We start from the raw sequence: 15,054 nt of genomic DNA, 5'->3' as shown, positions 1-15,054 counted from the left end.
TGGCTAGGTTAGCTTGCTGGCACGTGGCTCGTGGTTCGCTGGCTGGCTCGTGGTTCGCTGGCTGGCTCGTGGTTCGCTGGCTGGCTCGTGGTTCGCTGGCTGGCTCGTGGTTCGCTTGCTGGCTCGTGGTTCGCTTGCTGGCTCGTGGTTCGCTTGCTGAGTTGGCTAGCTGGCTAGGTAAGCTGGCTGGCTAGGTTATATTTACATTTAAGTCATTTAGCAGACGCTCTTATCCAGAGCGACTTACAAATTGGTGCATTCACCTTATGACATCCAGTGGAACAGTCACTTTACAATAGTGCATCTAAAGGTTAGCTGGCTGGATAATTATTGGGTTCAGGCTGCAAACTGTAGCTGGCTAAAATATTTAGTCGTCAGTAAAGCAGTCCTGGTGTAGGGTAAACATGATGGGGATTGACATACAGAGCACTCAGCTTGGTATGAACGTGTTCTGTGAAAAGTAATTTTGCCACGTATTCATGTCATGTTGGATAAAAACAAGTGGCTGACAGAATGGGACTGGACATGGGATGTGTGTCGCTGTTTGGGAGCCTCATGATGTTAGCAAATTTGAGTTCCTACCAGCCAAAGAGAGCAGTTGACGCTATAGACTTCCTCTCTTGTGGGTGGTTACTGTTTCTATTATTGTTAAAAACCTGAATTTGTTCAAATATATATAATGGTGCAGAAATATATATTTTCGTTTATATTGAAGTAGGTGTTTTTTTAATTGAATTTCTTGTTTATTTTGCCATACACACATCCATAAATATTATAGGACTAAGGTTTTAAATTAACCGGGAGCTCACCGTAATGTCGTTAAATTCCCATGGTTTGAACTCTGCTATCAAGTGTACCAAATGCTTAGAATACATCGGACGCAAAAAGATTGTCTATAGATTCCAAAACAGGTACTATAAATGTGTTGCTCAGTCCTCAGCCACTAACAAAATCAAAGGGGTTTTCATATTATTCGATAGAAAACGACGTGTTCAGATTGAGGGTTCTGATAAAAATGTCCTGCATCGTCATTAACTATGGTTATAAATCACACTAAGATGTGTTTCGCCTCAATCTACTGTCAAAACTTACCTGATTCTATTGTACTTAGTTCTATCTCTAAGACTGAGATCTTTCAGAATACCAACTTGTTGTGGGAGGAGATCTTAATCAGGTATGTAATTCTCAGATAGGTCTCATGTGTCATCTCTCTCAAGCTGGTCAGGCCTCTGATCTCATTTGCTGCTAATATTTTAGACACCTGACAACTAAGGAATTTGACTGTCAAAGATGCTACTTTTTTTTTCTTCAAGACATAATACATTTTCACAGATAGACTACATATGTGGCAACCTATATAAACGGGTGTATTCAGACAATCAAGCTGCTCCCCGTTGTCATTTCTGACTATGGAGCTGTCCTGTATAGTACCTTACTTGACAGTTCCAAGCAGAAAGGTACCAATCAGAAGATGGAGCATTGCTGCAGAATACGTTTTTTTACACAAATTTCAGCAAAGTTGACATTTGTATTGTTTAATACAGATACAGCCACAGCCACATCCCCCTCAGTCACTTTGGGAGGGGACAAAATGTTTAAGGGGAAACTGTAGCTCGTTTCCCTCAGATCTTAATTTAACTCGCAGTAAAAATTTAAAAAAGTAGTAGATCTGGAAAAACAGATTGCTCTGGTTGAAAATTAGCAAAAACAAAAATGTACAGAGCAAAGGGGATTTTTTTACATGATTAAAAGATGGGTAGAACACTTTACTGCAATCTAAAGAAGAGTTTATAATGCATCGCGCAAGATTAACATACTATTCTAAGGGGAGAAAGCTAGTCGTTTTTTTTTTAATGTAAGGTTTAAGCAAAATTAGGCATTTTCTGGTATCAATAAAATTCAAACACCATCTGGTAAGATGTCACATGACCTGGCAGAAATGAATAATACACTTAGGCAGTTTTATTCCCAATTATATACCTTTTGAGGTGGACCCTGATCATAGTAAGATGACACACTTCTTATCATCATTGGACTTTCCCAAACTCCACAGAAAGCAATCTGGATTCCTTGATTCCCCACATACTCTTGAAGAACTCAGGAGTGCATTAACATCTATGAAAAGAGGCAAATCACCAGGACTTGGTTTCCCTCCTGAGCTGTTTCTTGATATATGGTACTAATTCTTGGTTCTATCAATCATGCATTCAAATATGTAGAATTCCATAGAGACCTCACTGATTGTGGTTTGTTTATTTATTTTTTAAATGCAAAATCTCCCATAGACTGTAAAAGTTATAGGCCCTTAACCTTAATACAACAGAGCACAAGCTGTTTGCCATCAGATTGGAACTGCTTGTTGGAAATCTAATTAGTGATTATCAAACTGGGTTTATAAAGGGTCGTTTAGCCTCAGACAATATTAGACGTCTATTCCACATCATAATTGAGTCCAAAAATGACCCAGTCCCTGCTGCACTTCTTAGTTTGGATGCAGAAAAAGCCTTTGATAGGCTCGAATGGAACTAATTATGGTGTGTTTCGGAGGCCTTTGGTTTTGGTAAAGGATTTATCTCCATGTTAAAAACATTGTATTCATGCGTCCCAAGTAGTTGTGCATACAGGAAACATATTATAAGACTTTCTGTTTACAACGTTCCACAAAACAAGGATGTCCGTTATCACCAACCCTCTTTGCACCATCTTTGGAACCCCTTGCTCAAGTGATTAGATTCAACTTATTTCACCCATCGATATTAAAGGTAGCATAAAGTCTCACTCTGCCGATCACACCTTATTGTATTTCTTAGACATCTCAATTTCTCTTTTCACTGATTCTGAAAGTATTTACTATTTTCAGTTAATTCTCTGGATATCAAATAAACTGGGGGAAATCTATACTGGTGCCCCTTAATTGCCCTGCGAAATTGCTTACTTTGCTTGCTACATATCCAGTGCAATGGCATGAGGCAGACTTTATTTATTTGGACATGTGCATACCCACCAAAATTTCTCAAGTTTACAGAATTACCTATGTCAAACTAAAAGAGGAGATCACCTCTGATTTGCAGAGAGGGTTCTCTCTTATCTCATTACAAGGTAGGATTGCTATCGCAAAAATGAACGTACTCGGTCGACAACATTTTATTTTCTCTGTGCAGCCTGTACCACTTCCGCCAAAATACATTGAGGAATTGAAGTCAATGACCTCAGTTTATTTGGAATAATAAAAAGCCACATGTTCAATATGATACTCTTACGCAGTTAAAGGGAATAGGAGGCTTGTCTCTTCCACGTTACAAATTATATTACTTGTCTTTACAAATAAAATCCTTGAGTATGGTCCGATGATTCTATTGCAGCTTCTTGTAGAGGCATGGAGGCACTTGTTGCACCGCATAGACTTACAGTGAAGGTTCTTCCGGTATCAAGGTCAAAACAGCATTTATAAAATTTGGTTCAATTATTTCCAACTCATTACAAGTATGGTACTACGCTGATGAACATATAGGCAACACTAAGACGTTCTGTGAACCTTTTCCTATATGACATAACCTGCTGACAAAAAATAAGCCTTTTGTGTACCCATTGTGGACAGATAAGAGTGTGCATACGCTGTGAGGCATGTATAATACCTTTCCAGGACCTCAAACAAATGTATTCACTTCCAGGCTTTTCATGGTTTCTTTACTTACAGTTAAGATCTTTGTTCAAAGCTTATGGTCTACCATGGGATGCCCCGTTAACATCCCACATAATGCTTACATGGATAGACCCTTCATTAACATCTAAAATGGTCTCTGATACTTATGACTGGCTGCTGTCTTAACATCCCACATAATGCTTACATGGATAGACCTTTCATTAACATCTAAAATGGTCTCTGATACTTATGACTGGCTGCTGTCTTAACATCCCACATAATGCTTACATGGATAGACCTTTCATTAACATCTAAAATGGTCTCTGATACGTATGATTGGCTGCTGTCTGTTAAATGCTTTACATTGGGTGTCACTAGTATGGAACCGTGAAATGCAGGGACTGGGACACAAACTGAACTGAGATATCATTTGGGAGAATGCATTTGTTTCCTCTAAAAACCCAGCACACCAGCTTATACACAGAAGTTATGGAACCCCATTTAGACGTTTTAAGATTAAGCTGATTCCTACTCCAATATGTGATAGATGACATATGAATGCTGTTGGAACACCACTAATGCACATGTTTTGGGAATGTCCTGTGGGGTCCTAGTTCTGGTCACATGTTTTGGGAATGTCCCGTGGGGTCCTAGTTCTGGTCACATGTTTTGGGAATGTCCTGTGGGGTCCTAGTTCTGGTCACATGTTTTGGGAATGTCCTGTGGGGTCCCAGTTCTGGTCACATGTTTTGGGAATGTCCCGTGGGGTCCCAGTTCTGGTCACATGTTTTGGGAATGTCCCGTGGGGTCCCAGTTCTGGTCACGTGTTTTGGGAATGTCCTGCGGGGTCCCAGTTCTGGTCACGTGTTTTGGGAATGTCCTGCGGGGTCCCAGTTCTGGTCACGTGTTTTGGGAATGTCCTGCGGGGTCCCAGTTCTGGTCACATGTTTTGGGAATGTCCTGCGGGGTCCCAGTTCTGGTCACATGTTTTGGGAATGTCCCGTGGGGTCCCAGTTCTGGTCACGTTTTGGGAATGTCCTGCGGGGTCCCAGTTCTGGTCACATGTTTCAGATTTCCTTACAAAATGATGGGTTTCCCTGTGAACAAAGATGCACCTTTATTTTTTTATTGAATGATGACTCTTCACTTGTTCTGCAAATGGTTCAGAACAGAATAATTTATGCGGGGTTAACAGCAGCAAAAAGGTTATCCTTAGTGCTTGGATTACCCCTACAATCCTCTCGTCTCAAACGAGTATCATATTTTCAAGATATTGTTCGTGTAGAGCGATCAGTGGCCGTTATAACAAAGCTCGGGCAAATCCAGTTGATGCAAGGGATCTATTATGCTAAACTCTATCAGATGTCAACAACTCTTGACCAAGCAATGGACCTGCATGGTAGGGGAGTGTGGGGATGACATTTTATTTTCTGACAATAGAGTATTTTTTTTATTTATTGTAAACTCAACTTCATTTCTGTATATGTCATATTGTGCACTCAAATAATTGACTGACAGTATGTAAGTATGTTTATTGTAAAAATAAAATGTATATAATATACACACACACACACACAGTTGAAGTCTGAAGTTTATATACACCTTAGCCAATTACATTTAAACTCAGTTTTTCACAATTCCTGACATTTAATCCTAGTAACAATTCCCTGTCTTAGGTCAGTTAGGATCACCACTTTATTTTAAGAATGTGAAATGTCAGAATAAGTGGAGAGTGATTTATTTCAGCTTTTATTTCTTTCATCACATTCCCAGTGGGTCAGAAGTTTACATACACTCAATTAGTATTTGGTAGCATTGCCTTTAAATTGGGTCAAATGTTTCGGCTAGCTTTCCACAACCTTCCCACAATAAGTTGGGTGAACTTTGGCCCATTCCTCCTGACAGAGCTGGTGTAACGGAGTCAGGTTTTTGGCCTCCTTGCTCGCACATGCTTTTTCAGTTCTGCCCACAAATTTTCTATGAGATTGAGGTCAGGGCTTTGTGATGGCCACTCCAAAAAGTACAATTGTTACGAATCCCTTTTGGCCCGACAGTCTAGGGGGGGATGGTAATGAGACCTGTAACAACTCATGCAAATTATAATTGTGACAAAGTAAAAATGAGAACGAAATAACCACGACTACTGAAATCTACCGTCAAACTCAGGGTTTATTAATAAACACACGGTAATGGGGGGAGCAGGAAAAGGGGCTGAGCTGGACCCAAGGAAAGAAACAATAAGTATTCAAAAAACACCCCTAAGCTAGACTAGCCTACTTTAACAACAGCTAACTAACTAACCAGAAATACAGTGGGTGGTCCGCCCAGTTCTAACTAGTGTATTTAACAAAGTCTACCTACGGGTAGTGTATGCCCATGGGCGACTTGTCTTGGTTTCCCCTTTTCCCACCAGCAACAAACAAACACCATAACCAAAAACAATACTCACAGGTGAGGACAAAGTGCTATGGAGGTGCTTAATACACAGAGACCTACAGACATGGCATTTACAGAGAGATTGGGCTCTAGAGCAAACAACTGAGGGAAAATAACTGTGATAGGGTAGGAAACAGGACGAGGTGTGTCTTCTGATTGATGATTGGATTGGTGACTGATTGGGGAGTGATGATTTTCACCTGTGAGGGGAGAAGGAGAGAAAAGAACACAGGATATACACACACACACACACACACACACACACACAGGATACTGGTATCCGTAACAACAATATTTGTCCCAATATGCAGTTGCAAACCGTCGTCTGGCTTTATGATGGTGGTTTTGGAGCAGTGGCATCTTCCTTGCTGAGTGTCCTTTCAGGTTATGTCAATATAGGACTTGTTTTACTGTGGATATACAGTGGGGCAAACAAGTATTTAGTCAACCACCAATTGTGCAAGTTCTCCCACTTAAAAAGATGAGGCCTGTAATTTTCATCATAGGTACACTTCAACTATGACAGACAAAATGAGGGGGAAAAATCCAGAAAATCACATTGTAGGATTTGTAATGAATTTATTTGCAAATTATGGTCAATAAACTTTTGTTATCTCAATACTTTGTTTGCGTGTTTAGTTCACAAATCCAAATTGACGAGGCGCAGGAACTTAGTCCAGACAAAGTCAAAAAAGTTATATTACAGTTAGTAGAAATGTCAAACGAAGTATAGAATCAATCTTTAGGATGTTTTTAACAATCTTCAATAATGTTTCAACTGGACAATTCCTTTGTCTTTAGAAATGAAAAGGAACGCAGCTCACTCTCACGGCCGCACGCATGACTTAGCTCATGGCATTCTGCCAGACCTCTTAGTCAAACGGCTCTCATTCACTCCCCCTTCATAGTAGAAGCGTGAAACAAAGTTCTAAAGACTGTTGACATCTAGTGGAAGCCTTAGGAAGTGCAATCGGACCACATTTTACACTGTATATTGGGTAGGCAAAGACTTGAAAGCCTACAAACCTCAGATTTCCCACTTCCTGGTTGGATTTTTTTCTCAGGTTTTTGCCTGCCATATGAGTTCTGTTATACTCACAGACATCATTCAAACAGTTTTTAAAACTTCAGATTGTTTTCTATCCAAATCCACTAATAATATTGCATATCTTCGCTTCTGGGCCTGAGTAGCAGGCAGTTTACTCTGGGCACCTTATTCATCCAAGATACTCAATACTGCCCATAAGAAGTTAACAAGAAATTTGTGAAGTGGTTGAAAAATTAGTTTTAATGACTCCTAAATGTATGTAAACTTCCTTCTTCAACTGTATGTATATATATATGTTTGGGGGTGCTTTTCTGTTGACACAGTCAGTGATTTATTTAGAATTCAAGGCACACTTAACCAGCATGATTACCACAGTATTCTGCAGCGAAATGCCATCCCATCTGGTTTGCCCTTAGTGCGACTATCATTTGACTCCAGGCTGTGTAAAGGCTATTTGACCAAGAAGGAGAGTGATGGAGTGCTGCATCAGATGACCTGGCCTCCACGATCACCCGACCTCAACCCAATTGAGATTGGTTTGGGATGATTTGGACTGTAGGAAAAGCAGCCAACAAGTGCTAAGCATATGTGGGAACTCTTTCAAGACTGTTGGAAAAGCATTCCTCATGAAGCTGGTTGAGAGAATGCCAAGAGTGTCAAAGGGTGGCTACTTTGAAGAATCTCAAATATATGTATTTGTTATTTCATAGTTTTGATGTCTTAACTATTTTTCTACAAAGTAGAAAATAGTAAAAATAAAGAACCTTTTGAGTAGGTGTTGTCCAAACCTTTGACTGGTACTGTGTGTATATATAAGGCACATCTATGGTTCTTCATCTGTAGGGCTCAGTTCTTGTCACCTTTTGCATAAACAAAGTAGTATGTTTTATTAGTTATGTTTTTTTTACAAAATAAATCAAAGATTTCTTCCTGAAACCCAGTCTGAAGCCCTTCTCCAGTAAAATTGTGACCTTTTGGGAAACATTGACCCTAACCTATCACCATCCCGCTAACCAGGAAGTCCCTCCCCTTTTTGCCATCTTTCAGACTCTGATAAGCTGGAGCACCAGCTGGAGGAGGTGGTGACGCTGCGCCAGGACTTCGAGAGCTCCTCCTCCAAGCTGAAGACCCTGGACAAGCAGGTCAAAGCCCTTAGACTAGAGAAGGAGGAAATCCACAAGGTAACATCACTCATCTCCCCCTCCCCCTGACCTTCAAACCCACCCCCCACCCCGCTCATTTTTATTAGTGCACACCATGTGTTTGTTATTGGACAAGTTCAGGCAGCCATAGAAACCCACCATTTTCACATTTTGGTGTGGAGCTGGAGATGATTAATTTGTTCGGTGCTAATTATCTATGTACGTTTTAGTGTCAGTCGAGCTTATAATTGGTAGTTCACTGATTACTTTTTATTTCTCTCCCGATTCCTCTCCTCTCATCCTCCTTTCTCTCTCTTTCTCTCATGCTTTCGCTCCCTCCTCATTTCATCTACTCACCTTTCATTCTGTCTGGCTCTGTCTGTTTCTCTCTCACCTTCTCTCCTGCCTCCTCTGCTCTCTCTTTTCTTTTTCTGCCTTCTCACTCCCTCCCACCCTTCCTCCTCTGCTCTCTTTTCTTTTGCTGCGCTCTCACTCCCTCACACCCTTCCTCCTCTGCTCTCTTTTCTTTTGCTGCCCTCTCACTCCCTCGCACCCTTCCTCCTCTGCTCTCTTTTCTTTTGCTGCCCTCTCACTCCCTCACACCCTTCCTACTCTGCTCTCTCCTGACTCTTTCTTTCTCTCCATTTCCCTCGCCACTCTCACCTACCCACCCACCCACCCTTTTCTCAACCTTTCTCTCCCTTCCTTCTCTTCCCCATCTACAACCTACCTCCCCCACATCTCACCCTCCTTCCTTCTTTCTCACTCTCTCCCTCCCTTATCTACTCTCTCCACCTCTCTCTCACCCCCATGCTTCCCCTCTCCTTCTCCACCAACAGCAACTGGTGGAGTCCCTGGAGCGCCTCAAGTCCCAGACCAAGGAGCTGAAGGAGGCCCATAGCCAGCGGAAACTGGCCCTTCAGGAGTTCTCTGAGCTGAGTGAACGCATGGCCGAGCTGCGTTCCACCAAGCAGCGCCTCTCGCGCCAGCTCCGCGACAAGGAGGAGGAGATGGATGCTGCTGTGCAGAAGGTGGACGCAATGCGCCAGGACATCCGCAAGACTGAGAAGGCTCGCAAGGAGGTGAGACGGAAAAGTGACTAGCGCGCTGCTCACTAATGCTAACACTTAAAGTGCTAGCATTTCGCTTGCTAAGTAACAATTTGCTTGGTTTTGCTTTATAACACTTAGCTCACTAACAGTTAGCTTGCTAACCTTTACCTTGCTAGTACTTAGATTGCTAACTCTTAGCTTGCTAATGTTTATCTTGTTCACTTGCTAAGTCTTTGCTTGCTAGCATCAATAATGGTGGATAATTTAAGAGAGTTCACTCAGGCCATTTACTGTTGAAAAAAATTGTCACGGTTCCTGTCTTTGTAAGTGGTTGTTTCCTCTCGTGAGTATACTTTCCCGTGTGAGCTCACAGTTCCTTCATTATCTCTGGCATGCTCACGCGAGAGAGGGAACAGCTGCTTCTGGTCAACTTATTGTCCCCACCACGCTCGGCCCACCCACCCCATCCTGACCAGAAACAATTTGCCAGTGAGATGTCTCCTTTCTCTATAGTCTCTGGGACACCACCTCTGCAGGTCAGGGGCAATAAGCAAACCAGAGTGGCCCTGCCCCGACCTGAAAACATTTAGGTGGTTTCGCTTTCTCTACCATCTCTGGTAACATTTGGCTTGCTAAGTCTTAGCTTACTAACATTTTAAGTTCACTAACACTTAGCATGCTAACAATTGTGGATAAAGTTAGCATGCCGGAGGTGGAATGGCAATGTGTTAGCAATGTTTAGCTTTCTGTGATGAGGGCATAATTGAGTGTATTGGTTGTGGTTGATATGTGTATTATTAACTGTGTGTGTGCTTATGTGACTGTGTCTATACAAGAATACCAGACTCTAAACCTCAACACGCAACCTGTTTTAGTGCTATGGCTCCTCCTGCCGTTCAGAAAGCACAAACCAACTTCTCTCCTCTTGTCACGCCCTGACCATAGAGATGTTTATTATCTATGTTGGTTAGGTCGGGTGTGATTAAGGGTGGGTTATATATCTATGTTGGCCTGGTATGGTTCCCAATCAGAGGCAGCTGTTTATCGTTGTCTCTGATTGGGGATCATATTTAGGTAGCCATTACCCCATTGTGCTTTGTGGGATCTTGTCTATGTATAGTTGCCTGCGAGCACTACCTGAGCTTCACGTTTCGTTTAGCGTTTTTTGTTTTCTTTGCATCTTGGTCCACTCATTACAACGATCGTGACACCTCTCCAGCTGTATCTTTTATCATCAGCTTTTTATCCATTTGTTTATTTCTCCATCTGAATGTCAGAATCCCCTTAACCTCTCTGGGATATGTGGGACGCTAGCGTCTCACCTGGCCAAAAGCCAGGGAGAATGTAGAGCGCCAAATTCAAATAAATTACTATAAAAATCAAACTTTCATTAAATCACACATGCAAGATAGCAAATTAAAGCTACACTTGTTGTGAATCCAGCTAACAGATTTCAAAAAGGCTTTTTGGCGAAAGCATACGATGCTATTATCTGAGGATACCACCTCCGTAAACAAAGAGAGAAAAGCATATTTCAACCCTGCAGGCGCGACACAGAACGCAAAAATAAAGATATAAATCATGCCTTAACTTTGACGAGCTTCTTCTGTTGGCACTCCAATATGTCCCATAAACATCACAAATGGTCCTTTTGTTAGATTAATTCCGTCGATATATATCCAAAATGTCCATTTATTTGGCGCGTTTGATCCAGAAAAACACCTGTTCCAACTTGCGCAACATGACTACAAAATATCTCAAAAGTTACCTGTGAACTTTACTCTATGCAAACGGAACGCCGGAGTTCTGTTTGCGTCTCTCTCTACACAGTTCTACGTACCTAAGTGCAGCTGAATTTTTTGGAACGGACCGTATAAGATACACCATAGCTCAGTTTGCATAGAGTTTGTAGAGCCCTTTTAGGGGTTAGGAAACATAATACACACACTGCCAAAACAACCCAGGGTTGTATCTCAGTAGTCCTAAATAGCGTCCTCCACCTCCACTGACATTGAAGAACTAGGTAGGTTAAAGTGAATTCCTAGAAGGCTTCCTCCATATTGCTTTGGCCTTGCCTGTGTTTTTAGATTAGTGCAGAGTTTAGACTATTGGCATGCACCCTCAGGCCTTCCCCGAGATGTGCGCTAACAGAGTCCACATGGGTTTTGGTGACCCCAGCTGAAGTTAATGGGGCCAGGGAGGGTGATAGACCAATGTCTCATCTCCTCACCATCTCCCAAATACTGTTCATTCATATTCACAGTACTGGTATGCATAATGCCAATACACATATTTACTCAATACATGCCCATGAATGTTTGGTGTGGTTCAGAATGAGAACGTGGTATATGTGTGCATAAATATTTCCTGGTGGAAGGATATAAAACTCTGTGTGTATGTTGACGTTAACCTCTGCTTTGTCTCAATGTGTTTGTGTGTTAGCTGGAGGCCCAGTTGGAGGATGCCAAGGCGGAGGCATCTAAGCAGCGTAAGCTGCGTGAGCACAGCGAGGTCTACTCCAAACAGCTGGAGATGGAACTGGAGATCCTCAAGGTCAGAGTTCACACGCGCTCCTTTTCACTGATGTTCCTGTGCCCTTTCACGTTCTCTCCCCTCTCCCTCCTCTACCTGTCTCAACTCTCCTCTCCCTACCCCTACTAGTACCTCTCCTCCCCACCTACCTCTTTCTCCTTTCCCTGCTGTGCTTCCCTTTTCCACCCTTTTCCCTATCGTCGTACTCTCTCCCCTATCCCCCTGCTCTATCTTTTTCCTTCTCCCCTCCCTTCCCCCCAGCTAGCTGAGGGGTCTTCCCTCTGGCATGGCTATATATAGTTGTGTGTTTGTTGTTGTTGGCAATGGGTCTAGACTAACAGCTGGCCCCCATATAGCATTATGGAGGCTTGACTGGATTGCATTAGAACAAGGTTTATGGCCTGGCATGCGAAACTACTTTACTGTATATACTTCTTATCTAAACCAGGGCTGACTCAGTCAGGGCTGGATTGGGAGGTCCCTTGGCTTCCAGGAAGCAAGGCAATAATGATGAGAGAAAAAATGAGAGAAGCATTTCAGACATTCTTGTCTGTCGTTTTTGTGACGTTTCAGATTTTTTCCTTTTCAACAGGGGTTCAAACTGTAGAACCCAGTTCCTACATTTGAATATAAAAATTGATTTTATCCAACAAAACAATGCTACATTTTATCTCTGGGACCCTCAGGATGACAAATCAGAGCAAGATTACTGAATGTAAGTTGTTGTACACTCTCCTCAAACAATAGCATGGTAGTTTTTTATTGTGAAAGCTACTGTAAATTGGACAAAGCAGTTTGATTAACAAGAATTTAAGCTTTCTGCCCATGTCTGGGAAAGTGTGTTACTTACATCATTCTAGTCACAATAGCACACGTATGCAACAACCGTCCCGGTATAGGGACACCGATCCCGTAGATCCTTAACCTCTCTGGGATATGTCGGACGGTAGCGTCCCACCTCGCCAACAGCCGGTGAAAGTGCAGGGCGCCAAATTCAAAACAACAAAAATCTCATAATTACAATTCCTCAAGCATACAAGTATTTTACACCATTTTAAAGATACAATTCTCGTTAATCCAGCCACAGTGTCTGATTTCAAAAACGCTTTACAGAGAAAGAACCACAAATGATTATATTAGGTCACCACCAACCCACATAAAAACACAGCCATTTTTCCAGCCAAAGAGCGAAGTCACAAAAAGCACAAATAGAGATAAAATGAATCACTAATCTTTGATGATCTTCATCAGATGACACTCATAGGACTTCATGTTACACAATACATTTATGTTTTGTTCGATAAAATGCATGCTTTTACCAAAAAATGTCATTTTACATTGGCGCGTTACGTTCCGTAGTTCTAAAACATGCAGTGATTTTGCAGATAGCCACATATATTTACAGAAATATTCATTATAAATGTTGATGAAAAATACAAGTGTTATACATGGAATTAGAGATCTACTTCTCCTTAATGCAACCGCTGTGTCAGATTTCCAAAAAACTTTACGGAAAAAACAAACCGTGCAATAATCTGAGTACAGCGTTCAGACAACAAAGCAGCCAAAAAGATATCCGCCATATTGGGTAGTCAATATTAGTCATAAATAGCATTATAAATATTCACTTACCTTTGATTTTTTCATTTTACCTTTATTTAACCAGGCAAGTCAGTTAAGAACAAATTCTTATTTTCAATGACGGCCTGGGAACAGTGGGTTAACTGCCTGTTCAGGGGCAGAACGACAGATTTGTACCGTGTCAGCTCGGGGGTTTGAACTTGCAACCTTCCGGTTACTAGTCCAACGCTCTAACCACTAGGCTACCCTGCCGATGATCCTCATCGGAATCGCAGTCCCACAATAAATGTTTGTTTTGTTCGATAATGTCCATTTATGTCCAAATAGCTTCTTTTGTTAGGGCGTTTGGTAAACAAATCCAAAAGCGCATTCAGGTCCAGCCGAACGTCGGACGAAAATGTAAAGTTCTGTTACAGCCCGTAGAAACTTGTCAATCTAAGTACAGAATCATTCTTTAGGATGATGTTGTTATCATAAATCTTCAATAATGTTCCAACCGGAGAATTCCTATGTCTGTAGAAAAGCAATGGAACGAGAGCTAACTTTCTCGTGACTGCGCCTCAGAGCCTGTGGCACTCTGCCAGACACCTGACTCATTCCTCTCTCATTCGGTCCTACTTCACAGTAGAAGCCTCAAACAAAGTTCTAAAGACTGTTGACATCTAGTGGAAGCCGCAGGGAGTGCAACATAACCAATATCCCAATGTATCTACAATAAGGGCTGAGTTAAACTTACAAGCCTCAGATTTCTCACTTCCTGGTTGGATTTTTCACAGGTTTTTGCCTGCCATATGAGTTCTGTTATACTCAGACATCATTCTAACAGTTTTAGAAACTTCAGTGTTTTCTATCCAATACTACCTATAATATGCATATATTAGCATCTGGGACAGAGTAGCAGGCAGTTTACTCTGGGCACCTTATTCATCTAAGCTACTCAAACCTGCCCTCGTGTCGCCAAGAAGTTAAGAGGATTTATAAACTTTCTCTCTTTCATGTTGTACATTTTTTGTTTATTTGCCATTTCTCTCGCTTCCTCCCCCCAGGTGAAGCAGCTGGGCAGCGCGCGCGGCAGCGGAAGCAGCAGCCCAGGGCTGCTTCAGGAGCTGTCCAAGGTAAAGTCGGAGCTGGACAAGAAGGTGCTGTCCTACGAGGAGGAGCTGGTGCGCCGCGAGGCCTCCCACACCAGCGAGCTCAAGGGCCTCCGGAAAGAGCTCCACGACTCAGAGGGCCAGCAGCTCTCCCTGAACAAGGAGCTGCTTGTACTCAAGGACAAGCTGGAGAAAGCCAAGAAAGAGAGGTGGGTTTAGGATAGGCTTTTCCAAGAGCAAGAGGTGGGTTAGGATAGTAGAGGTCTAGCTAGGACAGGTTTTAATAGCATAGGCTTTGTTGAGAGTGAAAGGTGGGCTAGGCTAGCATCCACTATAATTATTTATACCCATTGATTCTTGGAGAATATAACTTGTGAGCTCAGTTCAACTGTCGTCCCCCATCAGAACCCCAAATATAAACTTGTTTTACTCCCAACCTTTGTAAGCAACCTAATTATAAACAAGTACTACAGCTTCAAAACAAGCCTTTCATTTCGAGCTCATATGAACCGTCTATAGATCTAAGAGG

At 42.1% G+C, this 15,054-nt stretch overlaps 1 protein-coding gene across 4 annotated transcripts in view; it reads left to right on the top strand.

The window, feature by feature from the left end:
• Window positions 1–15,054, top strand: part of LOC118386739 (serine/threonine-protein kinase MRCK beta-like) — a 96,354-nt gene that overhangs the window by 34,275 nt on the left and 47,025 nt on the right. For all 4 annotated transcript variants that reach the window (XM_052523412.1, XM_052523410.1, XM_052523409.1 and 1 more), the window contains exons 9-12: window positions 8,175–8,308; window positions 9,109–9,351; window positions 11,764–11,874; window positions 14,481–14,734. In XM_052523412.1, coding sequence (XP_052379372.1) covers window positions 8,175–8,308; window positions 9,109–9,351; window positions 11,764–11,874; window positions 14,481–14,734 — 742 coding nt within the window. The remainder of the gene's footprint in view (window positions 1–8,174; window positions 8,309–9,108; window positions 9,352–11,763; window positions 11,875–14,480; window positions 14,735–15,054) is intronic.

Source organism: Oncorhynchus keta, chromosome 8 (assembly GCF_023373465.1).
Source record: "Oncorhynchus keta strain PuntledgeMale-10-30-2019 chromosome 8, Oket_V2, whole genome shotgun sequence".
Lineage (NCBI taxonomy): Eukaryota > Metazoa > Chordata > Actinopteri > Salmoniformes > Salmonidae > Oncorhynchus > Oncorhynchus keta.
The sequence above is the reverse complement of the archived record's forward strand: the minus strand, read 5'-3'. Positions and strand labels throughout refer to the sequence as shown.